At 40.8% G+C, this 19974-nt stretch overlaps 1 protein-coding gene across 2 annotated transcripts; it reads left to right on the forward strand.

Moving 5' to 3' along the window:
* Positions 1-1847: 1847 nt before the first annotated feature.
* csnk1db (casein kinase 1, delta b) lies at positions 1848-19591 on the forward strand. Of its 2 annotated transcripts, XM_034708189.1 has the most exons (10): positions 1970-2459; positions 9072-9182; positions 10291-10439; positions 11192-11420; positions 11515-11685; positions 11810-11958; positions 13097-13265; positions 13498-13637; positions 14050-14120; positions 17975-18662. In XM_034708189.1, exons 1-9 carry the CDS (start codon positions 2384-2386, stop codon positions 14080-14082), a joined length of 1227 nt encoding a protein of 408 aa, XP_034564080.1. In that variant the 5' UTR covers positions 1970-2383; the 3' UTR covers positions 14083-14120; positions 17975-18662. The 2 variants fall into 2 exon arrangements, with proteins under 2 accessions (XP_034564079.1, XP_034564080.1); XM_034708188.1 differs by lacking the exon at positions 14050-14120 and having other exon boundaries at positions 1848-2459; positions 17975-19591.
* Positions 19592-19974: the final 383 nt, after the last annotated feature.

Consider the following 19974-nt stretch of genomic DNA (forward strand, 5'->3'; position numbering starts at 1 on the left):
CATGAACCATGTAAGACTGCCTTAAATTGTGAAGTGGAAACCATTTGTCCCACAGGCTTTGAACGCATCCTTGACATTCCAAGCACAGCATCGGCGTACACGTGCCGGCTGGTTACCCAATCTGTAGAACAACACAGCTCTGCCATGTGAGCTGCTTCAATGCTGTGTCAACTGGTTCACAGGCGACCAATCAGAAAAATCCTGAGAGGCTGGTCCGGGACAGCCAATCAGAAAATTCAGGACTCTCACCAGTGGGCGTGGCCACGGAATAGAGCCGCACTGCCCTGATATGGAGATAAGAAGACCTTCTCTCTCGCTTTAATGTTTATCTTAACAGAATTTAAGCATTTAGAAACAACAATTACAAGTTATAATTTACATGTAAACCCTACAAGTACTTGCATACATGTTATTCAGTATATTTTCCCCGTTATAATAAGTCAATTTTCATGGTTTTCTTGAAATTTCAACTCACTATTTACACCCAAAAATTACAATGTTAAGGCAATTCAGTCTATAACTTAAAAATGTTCATGCTGATACTGTTTGTTGACAAATAAGATGATTTGATTGTCCCCACTTGTATTCTCTGTCACTGCAGCTTTGATCAAACCCAACTATACCAATACAATATTCCGTATAGCATTTTCCATGGAGTTTGATATTGTCTAAATTGAATCTACATTAATAATGACATAATAGCAAATTAAAGTGATGGGTGTATGCATATATCTTAATTTAATGTTTTTACATTTGAGGTTTTCACAGTGGTAAAGTCCCCACCATCCACATATGATACATTTTTAATACACTGTTTATTATTGATCTATAGCAGTTGGAGTTTTATAGTTTTATGTACAGCAGCTCAAATCCTACAAGGCCCTGCAAGACTACAAGCTAGTGGTGGGTGTATCGATTCTGTGGTATCGACATGTTGATACTCACACGCTACTCATTTGAGTATTGATTACTCTAATAAAATATCGATACTAATTAATAAATGCAAAATAAAAGCGCATGTGGTAACTTACTCCAAAGTTCTGTACCATCATTCAGAGACATCATGATCACAGTGTCATTTTAACAGTAGTCATGGTGAAGAGGCTGTTTTAAGCTTTCAACTGAGATAATTTAAATAAAGGATGTAGATTATTTATTATTTATATGTTTTTCTAAATGTAATTTTATTGTTTAAAAAATGCCAACGAGGGATTTGCATATATAAGTTGTTAAATTAACAGTATTTGTTATGGGAGTTATCTTTCAAGCATTGCATTTTATTAAAAAAAAACAAAAAACAAACACTGAAAGTATCTGTTTTGGGTATCGAATAAATTGCCAAAAAAGCAATCATGATTATATTGAATCATAAAAGTTTGGTATCGCCCAGCACTACTACTAGCTAAACTTCAATAATGAAAGGTTAAAGACATGCTGTGTAAATATTTATCAGTTGTAACCATTCAATTTTGCAATCTGACGCCATAAAAATACTATTACCAGGAGGTCTGTGCAATTAATCACACATTTGTAGTTATGTTGTTATGAGCATAATTATGCATTGACCATATCATGAAAATAAGATTTTTTAATGTATATTGTATTGGAAAAATATATATATATTGGAGAAAACAAACAATACTTTTTCACTCAGCAATAATACATTTTACTGATAGAGGCCAGGCCTGAGTGTAAAGACTGTTTTAACACCATGTTGATGCAGTTAGAGTTAGAATAAAATCTTTATTTTGTATTTATTTATCACACTTTATATCTTTGTGTCAACATTGAACAATGTTATCTCACGTTGCATATCATTATCATATTGTAGTAGCCCTAATTCTCAGTGTTATGAATGACCATCTTCAGCCCTTCTCTGCACTGCCACATTCTAGTGTTTGAGGAACTCTCCCTGATCTGCCTGTAGTTGCTAGGGGAAGTGACGTCAGCTGCGAATGACAGCTTTCACGGTGAAGGAAGAAATCCGACAGCGGAGTGAAGCTGCGTACGATCGAGGACAAGTCCATCAACAAAATCCGTCTTCATCCTTCTTCTGACAGCCAGTAATGACTTCAAAATTACCAGGGACATAAAGTGCGCGTTTCACACTCTCGGATGATATAGATATTACCGACCTTCGTTTCTCGGAGAAGTAGAAAAGGGATGGTGAAAAGTGTATTGTTGCAGAAGAAGAGGGATTCCGGGGGCCGGGGGACTGAGAACTAAAGGAGGGGGGGGTCTGTGAAGCTGTTGAGGACGGTAGATTTCTTTATTACCGGGGTGACAGAAACAAACGGTAAGAAGTCGATCGTTTCACGGAAGAGGAACGTTAATTTAACGATTCTAACGACGCAACAGACGGTTAGATAACGTTAACGTGAACATGGAGCTGAGAGTGGGGAACAGATACAGACTGGGGAGGAAGATCGGGAGTGGATCCTTCGGGGACATATATTTAGGTGAGTACAATCTGCTGTGTCCAATTTACTCATACTGAATGTAATCTGACATTTACTACGATAACGTACTTAAATAAATACACACGATTCAGGTTGTTTTGAGTGTAAGTAACGTCGCTAATGTTGTTGTTAACGTGACTTTTTCTTACATCATATTCAGTGTTTATTATCTGGAATAAAAGAACAAGGTGCTTTGAGTGGAAATACACCAGCTGTAAAGTGGCAGATCATAAAGCTACACTAACTGACACATTACATAAGACATTTGGCAGAGGCTGTTTCATTTTACTGTTCAAACGGAGGATGATTGTCATCAACCAGCTGTAAGCACAAACAGCCTCTGCTAGCTTGATCCCTGCTGTCCCAGAGCTAATTCCAGGTTTCAAGATGACACTAGCTTGACAGCTAACGTTAGAGCCTAATGCCCTCACTACAACCAGACCCAGCACCTCTTCTCAGTCAGACTAGGTTCAAATACATGTCATGTTAGAATGTGTGTGGAACATAAACAGTGGTCACACAGGGTTTTCAACATGAAACATTGGGTATTTGTCAGCTCTCATGTTGAGTAGCCTTTCATATGCAGACTTAAGAAGCTTATCAGAATGTACTCATTAACTACAGAAGCCCCAAGCAGACATGCATTCATACATTTTATTAACCAACATTTGTTCTCACATAATGCGTTAATGTCAGATAATTATAAGAATTATAAAAACACAAAACAGAGAGAAATACACCTAACTTCACTCATAGTATGTTAAGTTGTGCTGAACGCTTACAAGACTGCAAGTCAAAGTATTTAGTTAGTTTACAACTGTAATTGAAGTAGATAAATAAACTGTCTTTCATATTAATTCAGTGCTTCATTTGCCCTTCATGCCATTTATCTTAACATAAGCCTAGCCTATAAGAAAGAACAATTAAAAGAAGAATTAAATCTGATATTGTTCATTATAATACAGATTGATTTACTGCTTGTGTTTGTTGAAAAATACATGAGGAGAGGACCTTGAAAAAAATAATCGCATATTAAATCGCAATATTGAGGAAAAGTAGCGCAATTGCATTATTTTCCCAAATCGTTCAGCCCTTGTTAACATGATGTAAAAAATTAATAAATCAACTGACAGGGTAAGACGGACTAAAACTGGACTTTAAAATGCATGTAAACATGTCAGTCGGACTGAAATGGGGTAACATACCTATGTGATAGGTATAGATTTCTCCTTGTTTGTAATAGGGATGGGCAATGGTTTTTGAATATTTGTTCACTTAGTAAAAATTGAGGAGTTACTATGAATATTTTCTCTTTTTAAAAGTACAATTTCTTATCATTTTCACCTGTGCATGGTTGTAATCAAGTAGCAACCTCTGGTCTAAAAATATGAGTCCAATGCAGATGTGCTAAAAACTGCAGTTCATCAAGGATCCGCTTGAGGCTGGCTCTGGAAGTACTGGAAACCACATACACACCAATTCAAAAAAGACGATTACAGCCTGGTACAAAAGACGAGTGTAGTCTGGATAGTTCATTTCTTGACCGGCACACACTGGGGCAAATTTTTTTCTTACGCAGCAATCTGGAAGATATTGAAATTACGAGTCTTCCAATGAGAGGCACAACTGACTTGATTGACAGGCGGGAACACTGTAGCTGTTGGTTAGGAGGCTCAAAGCCCACCTCTTTACATCACTCAAGCTCGACAGAAGCAATATGGCCGCCGACGCCGCCAACTGGCCTCAAAACAGCGCTTCAGAAACAAATGGATGACGTCACGGATACTACATCTGTTATTTATACAGTCTATGGTTGTAATATGATATTCCCTCCAGACGGTGGCGATAGAGCGTCTTAAAGCTGTTTGCTAAACGCATTAAGTAACAGAAGAAGAAGAAGAATACCTTTCGGAACAGCCGCGGCAACTTTCTCCGTTTCTGAATCTCAGACCACCACACGTATTTCGGGAGACTGAGCATGGCTGTAAAATGTAAACATACACGTCACGCTGCGTCTCAGAAACACCAATATATAGATCAAGACAGACCTACTATGTAAAAAGCTCAATCAAATGAAGCTAGTACAAAGCATGAATAGATTCAAAGGTACAGAGCTGCAAAGTTGTCAGTGTTTTCACCGTACAATAGCCTCTTTGCTAATTTGTTCGTCAATTGTTTTATCACGTAATAGGTCAACCAGAAGAAGGTCCAATAGTAACTAGATGAAAGCAGACACACTAAGCATCACAGAGGCAAACATACTTTAGTCAATACATTGATACTTGCAAAGTGCTTGTATACTAGGACACGGACATTGGCCCAATTAAATTGGCTAATGAAGCTGTGACAGTAGCTTGACTTAACTGTGCATGTAAAAGTACTGACTGTGCCTTTAACTCTTAGTACTACGGTCTGCCCTATCACAGTGACCATCCTGTTTACAGTAGGTTTTCCTGATTCCCTGAAAATGATCCTGTTGTTAGGAGAAACCGAGCATTATTATCTGGAGATAAGGTGAAAGAAAACGACTTCTTGTTAGAGGAAAACAGAGTTCATTAAATCTATGTTAAAGTGTCCACTTAGAGCTTCTGTAGTAAACAAATGTGGATGTAGTTTAGAATTGCTCACAGCAGATGTTGGAGGACCCACCCAGCTTGTGTCTGCCTGCAGAGCACGTGATAATGGTTCCTGGATCTCACTTACATCATGTGACCTTTCTGCTCTGGACTAGAGCCGTTGACAAAGCAGACAGGGACATATGTCAGAGGACCTGCAACAACAACATGATAGAGCTGTGTTTCATTTATTACAAACAAACCAATATTTAACTCACTACATGTCAGACTTCCTGTCTGAGATGTCCCCCCTTTTGAAGGAAGTACCCCCAGACCAGTAGGAACAAAGAAAATCAAGAGTTTGAATTCAGCGCTGCACATTCTGAGTGTTGTTTACTTCAACAACACTGTGAGGTGAAAAACACCTCAGGCTCATTTCTCCCCTCAGAAAAAACTCAAACAAGCATTTAGATGTGTTGTTGCATATAGGGCTGGGCAATAATTCGATAATGATAATTATTGGCTATTATTTTTCTCAATATAAATATAAGAAATGTTCAATAAAAAAATCAATATATTTAAACCTTTAATCGCACCCCGAACCACTGGAAAGGGAGGGGTGCTTATGAGCCATAAATGCTAGTTGCCACCCATCATTAGGCAGAAGAAGAAGACGGCATTTAACAGCCAATCATGTCACAGGGTGAGAGGTAGGCGGGGCCTAAAGATGTTCGGAGCGGAATGTAAACACAGCTGAAACGAGCGACAACTCAAAACCTAACAGCTCAAAGCAGAGTCGTTAGTCTGACACTGTCGACTCTGCGTTAACTATTAACTTAATACACTTCATTAAATATACTTTCAGGATGTGGGTAAAGGAAGAGCACAGAGACAACTTCTACTGTGCATTTCTAACACGTTTAATGTCCACCAGGACCGTAGGACAACTGAACACTGAATAACCGGGATGCATTCACTGCACTGTGGGAAACAACATCACTCTGCCTGTAACCCTTAGTAACCTTAAAGGGGAGTACACAAGTCAAAACAATACCACATAAACTGATACACAGTATACAGTTTGATATATCTTCGTTGTAAATTTAAATCCAATTATGCAAATAACCTCAACCTGAGAAAAATGAGAATCTACAAAGTAAAACTTCACAAATATCTCATCTTACATTAAAGACCTGCTTCCACCGTCAGAAATGATGGATTCAAGAAGCTTATCAGAAAACAAAATCCAGACACAAACTAACAAACCGTCTTCAACTTTCACTCAGGAGCAAAAATCTGCCTTTGAATTGAAATGAAATAATGATTTGATATTTATCGTGATAACATTATTTTCAATATCTCCCAGCTCTAGATTTGAGGCCATATCGCCCAGCTTTAGTTGCACATACTGTTTGTAATTTGTCGACTCTTTTATTACATTGTTTTTTTCTAAGCTGTATTTCTTGTTGGTTTAAACAACAAATCAAGTGTTTAGATTTTCCTCTTGTACCCAAACTGGCTTCAAGCAAATATAAACTTATGCTGTTGTGGTGACACTTGACTGTTTGTTGCTTACTTATGGGAATAACACATGTCAGATGTGGTTCATCACAATGGATTCACTTCTTTATTGACATTTTTCAAAGTAAGAGTTAAATTTAAGGAATCTGTGTACTACTCATATTTTTAGTTTAACATTGAAATAAGTCTCCAGAATTGTAACACTACAGTATTGATATCTGTCAATAGTAGAATTACCAGGCAAGGTTATATTTAACAACAGAGCATGCACGTGGAGATTGTAATGTTTGCCTAAAGTAAGCTATCTGTATTTCTTTACTATTTTTTAATCAGTTATTTGGGGTATTTTTTTTCCTCTGAGGTGATGTGAGATCCCTAAAATCAATGAAAGACGTTTGGTCAAACTTCAGAGGCGCTCTGTTTTGTCCCGGTCAACTGGAGGGGCGTGTCCCTGCGTTTGATTGACAGCAGCTGGCAGAAAGACGGAGTTAGGCGAGGCCGGTTCTCCAGCGCCAAAGGGGAGCTCAAGAAGCATGCTCACATTTACAACATCAAGCCTCTCTATTCTGACACATTTAATCTGAATCAGTCTTGTGTTTGTCAGAGATGTTCCTCAGGTTGACTCAGTAGTATTTGATCAAACAGACATGACTGCCATCTTCACCCCTTGAGGTGATAGCATCTATATCACCGCTGAGTCATGTATCTGGAGTGAAAACAGGAAGGGCTCTCAGATAAAAGTGAGTTCAAGGTGGGACTTAAAGGGGATCACTGATTCTGCCGACCTGATTCCCTCAGGCTGATCGTCATGGAGCTCTAATACGACAGACGTGCATTAATCCAGGCTTCATGAAGGTTAAAGTGTTTGCTTTAGTAAAAGCTGCTTTGAAGAGACGCTCATGCACTAAACATCGAGAATGTAGTTTCTCTTTCTTTGATTGATCTTCCTCCAGACTTTTTGTTCCTAAACGTGAGTCCTGTATCCGTCCTTTATCCCAGCGGTCCCTGTAGGTGCCCTTACTTTGCTTAATCTTTAGGCTTGGCCTGACTTAACGTGACCTTTATACTTCCATTAGTGTAAAACCAGACACTCATGGCTCCCTTTCAAAGTAAGCAAAGACCTGGCCTCTGACTTTGTGCTGATCTGCTGCAGGGCAGGGATGGGCCTGGACCTGGGACTGAAAAGCAACCTTTCTGTTGGTGTTCTGTAGGAAACAGATTATGAAGAGGAGTTCATAAACACACATTCACACTCTGCTTTGTTCATTTTTTTGTTCTCAAGCGGAACAGTTGGGCTGTTATCACTGGAGAAATCAATTAGATATAATTTCTACCTGATGTCATCATTCAAATATAGATTAGAAACAACAATACTCATGGTAATCTGCAGCCTTTAACATGTTTGTATTGTGTTCTCAATATAAGACGATACGTCTTATATTGAGAACACAATACAAACATGTCCCCAATTGTGCAACACACTTCCTGTATTGCTGGCACCAAAGATGTGTATTTGGATATGAAAATGACACGACGCTCTGAGCCGCTGGTTGAGCTCCTTGGTTTAATCTTTAAGCGACCTGTGGCTGCCCAGTTTCCTACTCTTTCCACGCTCCTATCTTTTCACTAAAGGCATTAAAAGACCCACAAATACTGAACAATAAGAAAATAAACAATACACTGAAAGATTACGCTTTCTATTTCTCTATCCAATGCACTACTTTGACTCATCACAGTGGTGATAATTATTGAGAAATGTTGTACTATATATTTTTTTCTTATTTTTGTACTATATATACTATATATTTTTTGTCTTGTTTGTACTATATATATTTTTGTCTTTTTTTGTACTTTATATATATTTGTACTGTATATATATTTTATATATTCTTTTTGTACTATATTTATAGTTTTTTCTTTAAAAAAATTTTTTGTATTGTATTTATATATATATATATATATACATATATATATATATATATATATATATATATATTTATACACACATTTTTTTATAATTGTGCAAGAATTAAAGAAGGCACGAATATGAACAAAATAAAAAAAGGAAAAACAAAGAAATGATAATAATAGTAATAATAATAATAATAATAGTAATAATAAATAATCGTAATAATAATAAGAGGAAACTCAAGGCAAAAAAAAACAACAACAAAAAGAATGTTTATAAAAAAGAGAGCAGAAATAGCCTTCAAAAAGTCAGCAATAAAAGAAGGAAAAAAATTGAAAGTAAAGACATTTTAATAAAGAAAACAAAAAAGACACTGTCTTAATTATTAATTTCCAGGGGTTGATATTAAATACAATAATATATATAAATCTAAACATTTATAAAGAAATATATAAACAAAAAGTGAGTCTTGTGAGGGTTAATGTTTGTATAGGGGTATGAAGGTTAGTTCATATTGAGAACTAGTAATGCATCCTGAGTCACCTCAAGATGCCATTTCTGGTCCTAACTGAGATGAACTGATCCTCAACATCAATAAACGTACCAACACTTGTTCTTCTTCTCCAGGCACGGATATCTCAGTCGGTGAGGAGGTTGCCATTAAGCTGGAATGCGTGAAGACGAAACACCCCCAGCTCCACATCGAGAGCAAGATCTACAAGATGATGCAAGGAGGAGGTGACGTACCAGCTCACATGCTCACTGCACTTCTGATCTCAATCCCACCCCAACACATCCTCTGTCTCCCTCCGTCCTTGAGATTTACTCACTACTCGTGATACAGATAGAACTGCATGACCAATTTATTTCTGCACCCATCATATCTGCTTTCAGGTAATCCTCTGCCTCACTGATTCTTCCCTCTCCAGTCCTCCCACCCTCTTCCTCCCCCATGTTAACATGATGCGGACATGGCTTCAGCAGCTAGCGATCGCATGAGTCACAGGAAGCTGAGGAAGAGAGACTGACTGCAAATTATGTCAGCCTATAGGTTCAGTGTGCTTCTGAACACACACAGCCTAAACATTTATAACCCAGATGTGAGGCTAGGGTTTGAAAGGAGCAGTGGATCATCTTTCTAATACCCTCACTTTGATTGCAACAAGTAAAAACTCTGGACAAAGTGAAGCTTTAAAGATCCAGTCTGTACCAGTCCTTAGTCCTTACCACTGAAGTCAGGTTTGGATTCAAACCAAGCGGCAACCTCCATTCTTAAAATATGAAGCCCTAGTGTTATAAACTGCAGTTCACTGAGCATCCACTTGAGGCTGACTGCAGAAACACTAGAAACCACATACACACCCATTCAAAGAAACAGCAGAAATAAACATGTTTACAGGTTCAAAAAACAGGTTCGGTCTGAGTATCTCTATCAACACACACTACGCTCAGAAACAGATGGGTGGCGTTACGGATACTACGTCCATTATTTATACCGTCTATGATTCAAACCAGGACCTTTCACTGTGTGTCATCCTCCTCTCTCTCTCCCTTCTCCATCTCCTAATCTGTCTCCATCTCTGGAAAGCAGCAAGTGTCATTAATGTAATCTTTTGAACAATCAATCTGTGTGTATCTATCCATGTCATAGAGTTTGAAACACACATCCACACAGGGTTAAAAAGCTAAATCATGTGTTCATTATTTTTGTATCATTATTATCTGATTGCTGCTCTGTATCTAGAGACAATAACTTGAGTTAAAGTAGATGTTTCTGCCTTTAGACTTTTTCTCAGAAAGTTTAGTGTTGTTGTTGTAACTGACAGTAAATGTCTTGTGTCTGCAGTTGGTATCCCGACAATAAAGTGGTGTGGAGCAGAGGGGGACTACAATGTTATGGTGATGGAGCTGCTGGGACCCAGCCTGGAGGATCTCTTCAACTTCTGCTCCCGCAAGTTCAGCCTGAAGACGGTCCTGCTGCTCGCAGATCAGATGGTGAGAGACCCTACTCAACTCATAGACACCTCATACACACCTTCAGACCCCCACCAACAGGCACTGCATATCTCACTGTCAGGTTGTGTTACAACCTCTGCTGAGGGGCTGAGAAGGGCTTCAGTGTTTGTGTTGTCATGTCACTGACACAACAAACACTGAATGGGGCTAACACGGGACTTCCACTTGATCCGTGTCCGGTCCGTTTCCGATCCACTGCGGTCTGGCTCCGTGCTCTCTTGTCCATCAACACTCACCAGTTGCGTTTTCAGAGCACAGCATGGAGCAAGACCGCCGGACAGCTGGAGTCATTCGACCGAGGTTTTCCGGCTGTAATTACTGAATCAAGGATTCTCCTCCTCTCCACATCCATGTATCTGGTGATAACACAGAGTGTTTTATTCTGAAAATTAACCAGATGTTTTCATTTTGTTTTGGTGCCTGACTTCCTGTCCCGCTCCATCTGCTCTGTTGAGATTGATGCGTTGTGCTTCAGCAAAAATAGAAGTCTTGTGTATCTAATCTGGAAGGCTCCGACCTGCCGGATCAGATACGCAACCGGTTCGTGGAGCAGAAGACACCACTTTGTGTCTTTATCTGAACAAACAACATTTGAACTAAACAGAGAGAACATGATCTCGCTCTGCTCTCATCCTCTAAAGTGTGCTTCAAGTTGAGTGTACAGAATGAGCTTCAGATATTAACATGATGTACTAAGCCTAATGTCTTTTTTTTGTTCTTCTCCACCACAGATCAGTCGCATCGAGTACATCCACTCCAAGAACTTCATCCACAGAGATGTGAAGCCTGATAACTTCCTGATGGGACTGGGCAAAAAGGGCAACCTCGTATACATCATTGACTTCGGACTGGCCAAGAAGTATCGAGACGCTCGCACACACCAGCACATCCCGTACCGCGAGAACAAGAACCTGACCGGCACAGCCCGCTACGCCTCCATCAACACACATCTGGGGATCGGTATGAAGAACATGAAGACATAACGTCCTCTCTTCAGCGGCTGTTTGAAGATGTATTGTTCCATGACTCTTTCTTTTCTTTTGTCCTCTTACAGAGCAGTCCAGGCGTGATGACCTGGAGTCTTTGGGATACGTTCTCATGTATTTCAACCTGGGCTCTCTGCCTTGGCAAGGCCTGAAGGCTGCCACCAAGAGGCAGAAGTATGAACGCATCAGTGAGAAGAAAATGTCCACCCCCATTGAGGTGCTCTGCAAGGGATACCCCTGTGAGTCTCGGATCACTTTACACCTTCTAAACGATTCTCAAATATTATTCTCACTTGTAGTAAATAAGTTTGTCAGTCTTGCCGTGAGCTTTAAATGTTTTCTCTCCTGTTTTTTCTTTTGTAGCTGAGTTTGCCACGTACCTGAACTTTTGTCGCTCCCTGCGTTTCGATGACAAGCCAGACTACTCGTACCTGCGGCAGCTCTTCAGGAACTTGTTCCACAGACAAGGCTTCTCTTATGACTACGTGTTCGACTGGAATATGCTGAAGTTTGTGAGTATTTGTTCAAAATGTTTGGATCATTTTTCTGTTGTGGTTATTGTCACATCGCTGCATTCAGCAAAGAAAGTGTACAGGACATACCTGGCTGTAGGTCTGCTTGATACTGATGCTGCCTCTATGAACCTTAAGATAACATGAACCCTGCATGCACAACAGCAACAGAAGTGAAGCTGTTTTCTTATAAATAATGACCCAGTGATACCCGTCATTTTTAAATGTTATGGTCTGAAACTGAGACGCCTGTAAAGGGCCATGAACATCTTAAAGGCTTTTTAAAGTCTTACAGTGTAAATGTTTTGGAGTTTTTTTTAACACATTTAGCATCTTTGTTTTTTGAGATGGAAGCTTTGCTGCAGCCCAAATACTTTGAATCCTACTGATTTATGGATTCCTGACTTATTCCTGTCTCTAACAACAGGTTTCCTTTTTTTCCTGTTTGGATGTTTTGGAACAGCTCGAAAAAATATTAGATCCATTTTCAGGGATGAGACATGATTTTCAAATATTCAAATATTCGTTCACTTTGTAAAAATTGAAGAGTTACTGCGATTATTGTCTCATTTTAAAGTACAACTTTTCCTAATTTTCACAAGTGCCTGGTTGTAATATAGTATTTCCGCCATACAGTGGCTATAGAGCGTCTTAGAGCTGTTTGCTAACCGCATTAAATAACAACAGAAGAAGAAGAATGCTAACTGCATTAAATAGCAAATGAAGAAGAAAACATTAGTGACAGTCGCAGCGATTTTCTCTGTTTCTGAATCTCACACTACTACACATGTATTTCCAGAGACTGAGCATGGCTGTAAAATGTAAACACACACTCCGTGCTGCGTCACAGAAACACCAACATAAAGATTGAGACAGACGCTGTCAGTGCCTGCTACTCGCAGCACCTCGTCCTGCTGCTGGTTAACGTGACTGCCAAACAAACGGCTGTTTACAGGACAGGTCTCGCGAATAGATGCCAATGATTATCGAATAGTATTTTGGCTTGAAATGCCCATCCCTATCCATTATGACAACTTTTGTAAAGATATCCTGTGTCCCTGAAGTCAGACTACTGCTCTGTGCTCACTGTGGTACCACCAGCCAGCAGGTGTTGAATGTTTGCTCCTGTCGTCCAAAGGGGGCCAACCGTGCAGCAGAGGATGCAGAGAGGGAGCGCAGAGACCGGGAGGACCGGCTGAGACATGGCAGGAACCCGGGGGCCAGAGGAATGCCTGCAGCATCAGGACGACCACGAGGAACACAAGATGGAGCCCCACCAACCCCGCTAACACCCACCTCACACACAGGTGGGTTCACCTCAGCCTCCCTCTGCTCCTTTTGACTCCAGGGGTTAACCTTGAAAGTTGAACCTTAATGATTCCTCCATCCCTGATTCTTCTTTACAGTTTTTTGGTTTTTAATTGAATCAATCACATTAATCTTTGTTACACAATCCAAGTCACCGTATAATCATTAACTCTTCCATCCTCTCTGACTATAAAGATGTTTACGGTGTTCTTTGTTCTTGTCGATCTGCAGCGAACACGTCTCCTCGACAAGTGTCCGGTATGGAGCGTGAGCGAAAGGTCAGCATGCGACTGCACCGCGGTGCTCCCGTCAACGTGTCCTCCTCAGACCTGACGGGACGGCAGGACACGTCCCGCATGTCCACCTCACAGGTACAAGACAACCTTGAGACGCACTCACGTTATCATTGTCACATGTCTCCTGACCCTTCAGCCTGGGTCTATGTCTCCTCACCGGAGTTCAGGCTTCCAGTTTAAGACCTAATCTGAATCACTTTTAAAGTTGTTATTTTTATCATCATGGAACGTCTGTCTGTACCACATAAACATGATAATGCATCAGTGTCTGGTTAACAGAGAGTGATTCTGATGGAGTTGATGTGTTTAAGAAAGACTGATGTGTAGTGCTTCACAGAGCAAAGTCTGGGTGTAGATCTGTTAAACCCCAGCAGCCTCGTGCTGGATGAAATGCTACAGTTTAGTGTTCTCCAGCTGTGTGGTTGGTTCAGGATGTGGGTTCTGACTTGACTTGTTGGGCCTTCTCTCTCCCTCCCCCCAACCTCAGAATAGCATTCCCTACGAGCATCACGCCAAGTAGACGCCCGTCACGTCCTTGTGTGACGGCGGCAACATCGGGTGAGTCCGTCCCCATAGCACCAGGGATGCATGGGTCAAACTCCAGTTCCACACGAGGCCGCCTCTGAGTCCTGTGTTCAGTCCTGGTTCCTGCTTTTCTCATCCAGCCTGACATTTATCTCTGAATGGAGGTGGCGGAGGGGGGGCTAAAACATGCTAGGTTTGAGAACAGCTCAGCAGCATTAACTGGTTCACGTTAATGCTTGAGTTGAACTACAAGGAATCAGGACTGAACACATGGTCGATGCTCAATCATCCACCAGTGAGCTTCACATTCAATATGTGATCAAGTTCCTGCCTAAACCTGGGCCCTGGTTTCTATATTTTGTGGTCTTGATGACGAACTGATATTGAAAGTTAGGGTTGCAAAGGGTGGAAAATGTCTGGTAAATTTCCATGGGAAGTTAAGCTCGGGAATTTTGGAAATATTCCAAATTGGAAACTTTCCTTGAGGGTAATTTAATGGAAAGGTATCATATCCAAGCATAAATATTAGTTGTTCTAAGCAGACATCCATCCAAAATAATGCAATTAAAACAGGTTTATTTGTAAGGAGACTTTATAAAGTGTTAAATATTTTATTGAACAATCAGTCATTTCATTGAAGAACAAAAACATGAATGTTGAGTTAAATATTACTCATCCCCCTGACCCAACCCATTCAAAAATGAACAAAAATGCAATCCCAACAAAGTCCCATTCAAAATGTTAGATGCAAAGGGCTGCTCTCCCACCAACAAAGCCACACTCAACATACAAATAAAAAAGCATCTTCCCTCAAGCTTCTCAAGCCTAGCCTCTGCAGGATTCTAGAAACCATCAGTGCATGTGATGGAGGAATGCACAGTGCATGTAGGGGGCGTGGTCTCAATAGCCCTGCTGTAAGCAGTATGCTATGTTGCATGTGATTGAGGAATAGCATATATATTCAACAGTACTTGCATGAAATCTGGTTGTTTTAGTCAGGATTATGATAAAATATATTTACCCCAACTATATTTAAGTTCCCTATTAAGAGCCAACCTTCAATTTGGTAAACTCCTGGTTTATTCCCATAAATTCTCATGGAAAGTTTCAAACTTTGAAGACTCCAAGAATTTTGCAACCCTAGCTGCAGTGCTTGTTCAAAAAAACACTGTTTGATGTAAAGCTCTATCTGCAGTGATCCTGAACTCATCAGACCCCAAAATATTCGAACACAGGGCCAAGGTAGGTAAAGGTGAAGAGGTAATGATGTCATATTGAACTCCACCTTCAAAGCCACGAGGTAACACCTCTACCTGACAGCTGACGACATCACATCTGCACTGAACCAGACTCGGTCTCCCGACTGTGACTGTTATCTGAGCAGGAGGACGAGGCCCTGTGAGAACTGGAGTGGATAATGCATCAAAGTGCATCTAAGAGCCTAAGAGTGTAACTCCCTCATTGCCTATTCAGGGTTGCCCCTTTTAATCAGCTCAGTGCCTGTGGCTTGTTGCTTGCGCTGTTGGTTTGATGCCTGAGGCCACATCGATCAGATGGCACGCCCGCAGCTGTTAGCAACCACAGAAATGTACCTTCCTACACCCCCCCACCCCCCTCTCCCCCCTCCAGCCTTGCTTGGTGCAGTCCAGTGTTTCCTCACCTGCAGATTTCTGCTTCCCTTGGTTTTTCACTTTCAACACTTGCATGATATGAAGCTACTTGTTTGCGGGTCAATGTTAAGCTTTCTTATGGCTTTTGCTCAAAGCATGTCAGCAGTCGCTCAGAGAGGGAGGAGGTAAAAGTCTGATAACAGTCTGTTTCTTCCCTGTGCCATGCGGGGAGACTTCTGTGTATTTGCATGCACTTTAACTTAGTCGCTGCAATAAACCTTCACACGATTACCAGGACAAAGAAAACCTACTGACTTGTTCAGCTCAGCCTCAGACTAGTAAAGCCTTCCTCTAAAGCCACGACAGGAACTTAACAACCTCTGACTTTGTATCCATTGTCACAGGTTCTTCTTTTGAGCCTCCAGTATTCTCCCCCTCCCCCTAAAAGAGACAAACAGCACAGTTCAGTTCACTCACAGTCAAAGTAACACAGTAAGAAAAGTTTGTCAGTAATCAGAAGTATCCTGATGCAATCTATTTTATCACGTGTCTGTGTGAACTGAGTTGGTTTGCTCTCTAGTTTAAAGCGTCATGTTAGTGATGAAAGCCTGAGGAAAGAGAGATGATGAGTACATCCAGCATTAGAATCAGGTTGAGTATCATGCAGTGAAGTTTCCCTCCTGTGTGTGTGTGCGGTGATTCTCCTTGTTTTCTGTGAAGTGTGATGATCCCTGCCGTCAGCTGTACTGAGTTATGAGGACTGAGAGTGCTGTACACAGGGCATCTACTTTCCTGAGTTAAGTGTGACAAAGAACTATAAAAGGAAACACTAGTTATAAAGTTTGTTTTTTATTATTGGGCTAAATCTAGTAGAAAGATAGACAGAATTCAGAATAAGGTAGAGTATTCCTTTAGTGTCTTTTTAAGATGTCACAGTAAAAATATTTTGAAACAGCCAATGGCAGCAGTGAGACAGCCCTGCTTTGTGTTCAGTGATCAGGTCAGAAATGAGGCAGTGTTTTCTCTATTTTATTTCTTTGCTGCATTTTAAAGGAACAGTGTATATTAATTAGAGACATTTAGCAGACTTTATAGAAATGGGTTATAATTAGGGATGTAAATTTCAAGTATTCTCTGTGATCGATCTTTTAAAAAGTTAAAGGATCAATTATCGATTAATCATTAAAAACAACAAAGACAGATTAGTTTTTTCACCTGAATCAAATTTTCCTTCACGACACAGTGTATATAACTGACAGTATTGAGTAGCTACGGATCGTATTGAGGTGCTCAAAATGTTAAACACGCTTAATATCAACATGTGGAGCAGGCTCATTATCTCCACGGACAGTCATAAAAGTGAAGGCTCAAACAGAAACATATTTCAGACTACCAGTGTCCAGTTTTCTGTCTTCTCGTTCTTATTGAGAAAAATCAGCCTGTGTACGTGGTCAGATGTCAGCCGGGAGCACAACCGGTCATAATCAGTCCGACGGCGGAGAAAAAAAGCGCTCGTGGAGACCTGTCACTCAGCCGCAGCCTCCAGCTGAGTGTCTCCGCTGTGAGCAACACCTTCAGTCAGCTGATTCACATCGAAACATGCTTTAAACTAAAAAACACCTCGCTGATAGCTGAACTAAATATGAGACCACATGATGTTTGTTCCACGTGATAGAAAATCAAAACAAAAAAATGTGTTGGAGTAAGTTCTTAACGATCAATTACACTATACTCGATCAAGTGTTGACATCCCTAGTTATGATATTTCTAAGTATGCTTAAATTGGTGTATAATCACCTCAATATGAAGCCTTTCTTTTTTTCTTCTTAACTTTTAATGAGACTTTTATAAAAAATAAAGGAGCAGGCCGCTCTCTTGCACCGCCATGTTTGTTCCAGAGCTCAAAGAAAGACGAAGAAAAAGAGTTGTTGGGCACTAAAGAAAATGTGTTGATGGAGGTTTTTGAGGATAAAAAGTAAACAGAGGTTCAAACTTGTGGATCACTGGAGCATTGTGTCCTTAAAGGCCAACATCCCTTCACAGATGGGAGGGTTTCAATACACACTGTACCTTTAACTTGACTTAAAGGCTAAGCTTAATGAGCTGAAGGCTTTGTATACAAACATATACAGTATATATTTACATATACTGTATATACGTGCTTCTGTAGGAGTAGCAGCAGCACAGGGACGCAGACATGGAAAGCTTAATATATCAAAGATTTAGATTAAGTGAAGTGTTTGTTTGTGACCCTCTGGTTTCCTGTGTTTCCTGCAGATGGTGTCCGGTGTACCGCCTGCTGGTCTTCATCTTCTCGCTCCTCGATGAGCCCCCACAATGCAACTGGGCAGACAAAGGCCTGAAGCAATCTGACATACTAATACAACCACCACCACTCTGAGTAACTACAGCTGTCATTGGACGCCAGCTTCAGACGCGGCATAAACTGCTCTCTGACTTCCTCCCCCCTCTCTGTCTCTCTGTCCCTCTCTCCTCCTGTTCCTGTGCGTCGGTCTGACCTCCCGAAACATTGAAGGATGTCGGACCTCGGAGCTGTCCACTTTTTCAGGACACACTTGCACAACCCTCCACATGCTTTGTCCAGGACGAACATGGCGGCCTGATGGTCTTTTCAAGAACAATGACTGATGAAAAACAATTACAGGCTCCTCTGCCCTTTTTTTGAAACTTTCCACACTCACTGTCCGCTACAAACATCTTTTTTTTTTCTTGTTCTTCTTCTCTTTTTTTTGCAGTAAGGTGTAACCAGCAGCTCTTCATTGTGTATATATGTGTATGGGTAGTTTTTGAGGTGTGACGCTTTCATTGGTATTTGCAGTTTTCATTCCCTCCTCCCACAGTACCAGCCACTTCTCCTGTTTTCTGTTTCTCCTTTTTGAAATAACCACCACTGATGGCTCTCGTCAGTCGCTCTATAGCCATTTGTATTAAATAAAAGAAAGTACTTCTTTGCATGTTTAAGAGGTGAGCCTCCAGAGTCAGGCGTGGAGGCTCGAGCCAGATTGAACCCATCAAACGTACCAAACACGCGCTTTGGTATCTCGGGTGCAGAAAGGTTGCGTGCTCACTCGTTAGTCGACGAGATGTTTGTCTGTGCGGCTCCAGATGCGCTCTGGTGTTCTTTTCCGATGAGCCCTGCCCCCTTTTTCAGTGTTCGGTACAAAGAAGTGCACTTTATGAGGGGGTGAGGGGGTCATGTGACCAGATTTCAATTCACCGTGTACAGATAAAGATTCAAAATTTTCTTACTGGTATTATTTGGAAGCTGTGAATTAACTTGTAATATTGATGTGTAAATGTTTTCTCATAGTTTCTGTTTCACTGATCTGTAGGGATGAAGTCTGAGCTTGGTCCAAACCAGCCTGCTGCAGGTCTGGGCTGCCCCCCTGTAGTGTATTTGCCTCCTGTCAGCCCGTAGAGCTGTAGAGATGTAACAAACAGCAGAGATGTTGCACTGAATGTGAGAGAGGTTTTGTACAACATGCTGTCCTGCTCCTGCTCTCTCTGTGTGTGAGAGGTTCAGAGTTTCTGTATCAACAGGAAGTGGTCTTGTTGTTGATCACAGAGAAGTAGACCCTCGTCCCTCCCGGGCTTCTTCAGCAGCATCTTTTCTGGGGTTTTTATATCTGACTCGACTCGTCTGACGCTTATACTAACCCTCTATCCTGTCAGAACGTAACAGCCCTGTTGTAATTCATTCTGGCTGCTGCGCATACTCTAAATAGTTTTTGATTTTGACCTTTGACCTCTTTGGTCAGACACTCTACACCTATTGAATTATGTAAGCAACCAGATCAGCAAGATTTACTTTCTCACATTTATATTTGCCACTGTATTTGTGTACTTAAAGTGTAAATAAATGAATTACTTGTACCTTTTCGGTTTCGTTATTTTAGAAGAGCCTGTAAATGAATGTGTTTGACCAAAGAAGGAGAGTTGTGCTTTATTTTGAAGTATTTCAGCGTCCCTGCAGATCCTTCAAAAGTCTTAAATCAGGCTTTCAAAATTGAAGGTCTTCAAATTCTACAAAAAGTCCTATTTTTACTTGAGAGAACTTTAATTTCTTAGACAGTCTAGCTGCAGACCTCCTCAGTCAGGCCCCTACCTCTGCAGACCTCCCCGTGAAGTCCCTCCACAGTCCAGGCCGGGATCCATAGACTGTATAAATAATGGACGTAGTATCCGTGATGTCACCCATCTGTTTCTGAAGAGCTGTTTTGAAGCCAATCGTTGGTGGGAGCCATATTAGCTAGTGT

This window comes from Notolabrus celidotus, chromosome 18 (genome assembly GCF_009762535.1).
Source record: "Notolabrus celidotus isolate fNotCel1 chromosome 18, fNotCel1.pri, whole genome shotgun sequence".
In the NCBI taxonomy this organism is placed as follows: Eukaryota; Metazoa; Chordata; class Actinopteri; order Labriformes; family Labridae; genus Notolabrus; species Notolabrus celidotus.

Bases quoted from the DNA above. Each gene is read 5' to 3' on its own strand.
- csnk1db (XM_034708188.1), top strand. From the start codon at position 2,384: ATGGAGCTGAGAGTGGGGAACAGATACAGACTGGGGAGGAAGATCGGG. The intron at 9,183-10,290 runs GTGACGTACCAG...TTGTGTCTGCAG, and splicing joins CAAGATGATGCAAGGAGGAG to TTGGTATCCCGACAATAAAG. The intron at 13,638-17,974 runs GTACAAGACAAC...TGTTTCCTGCAG, and splicing joins CCCGCATGTCCACCTCACAG to ATGGTGTCCGGTGTACCGCC.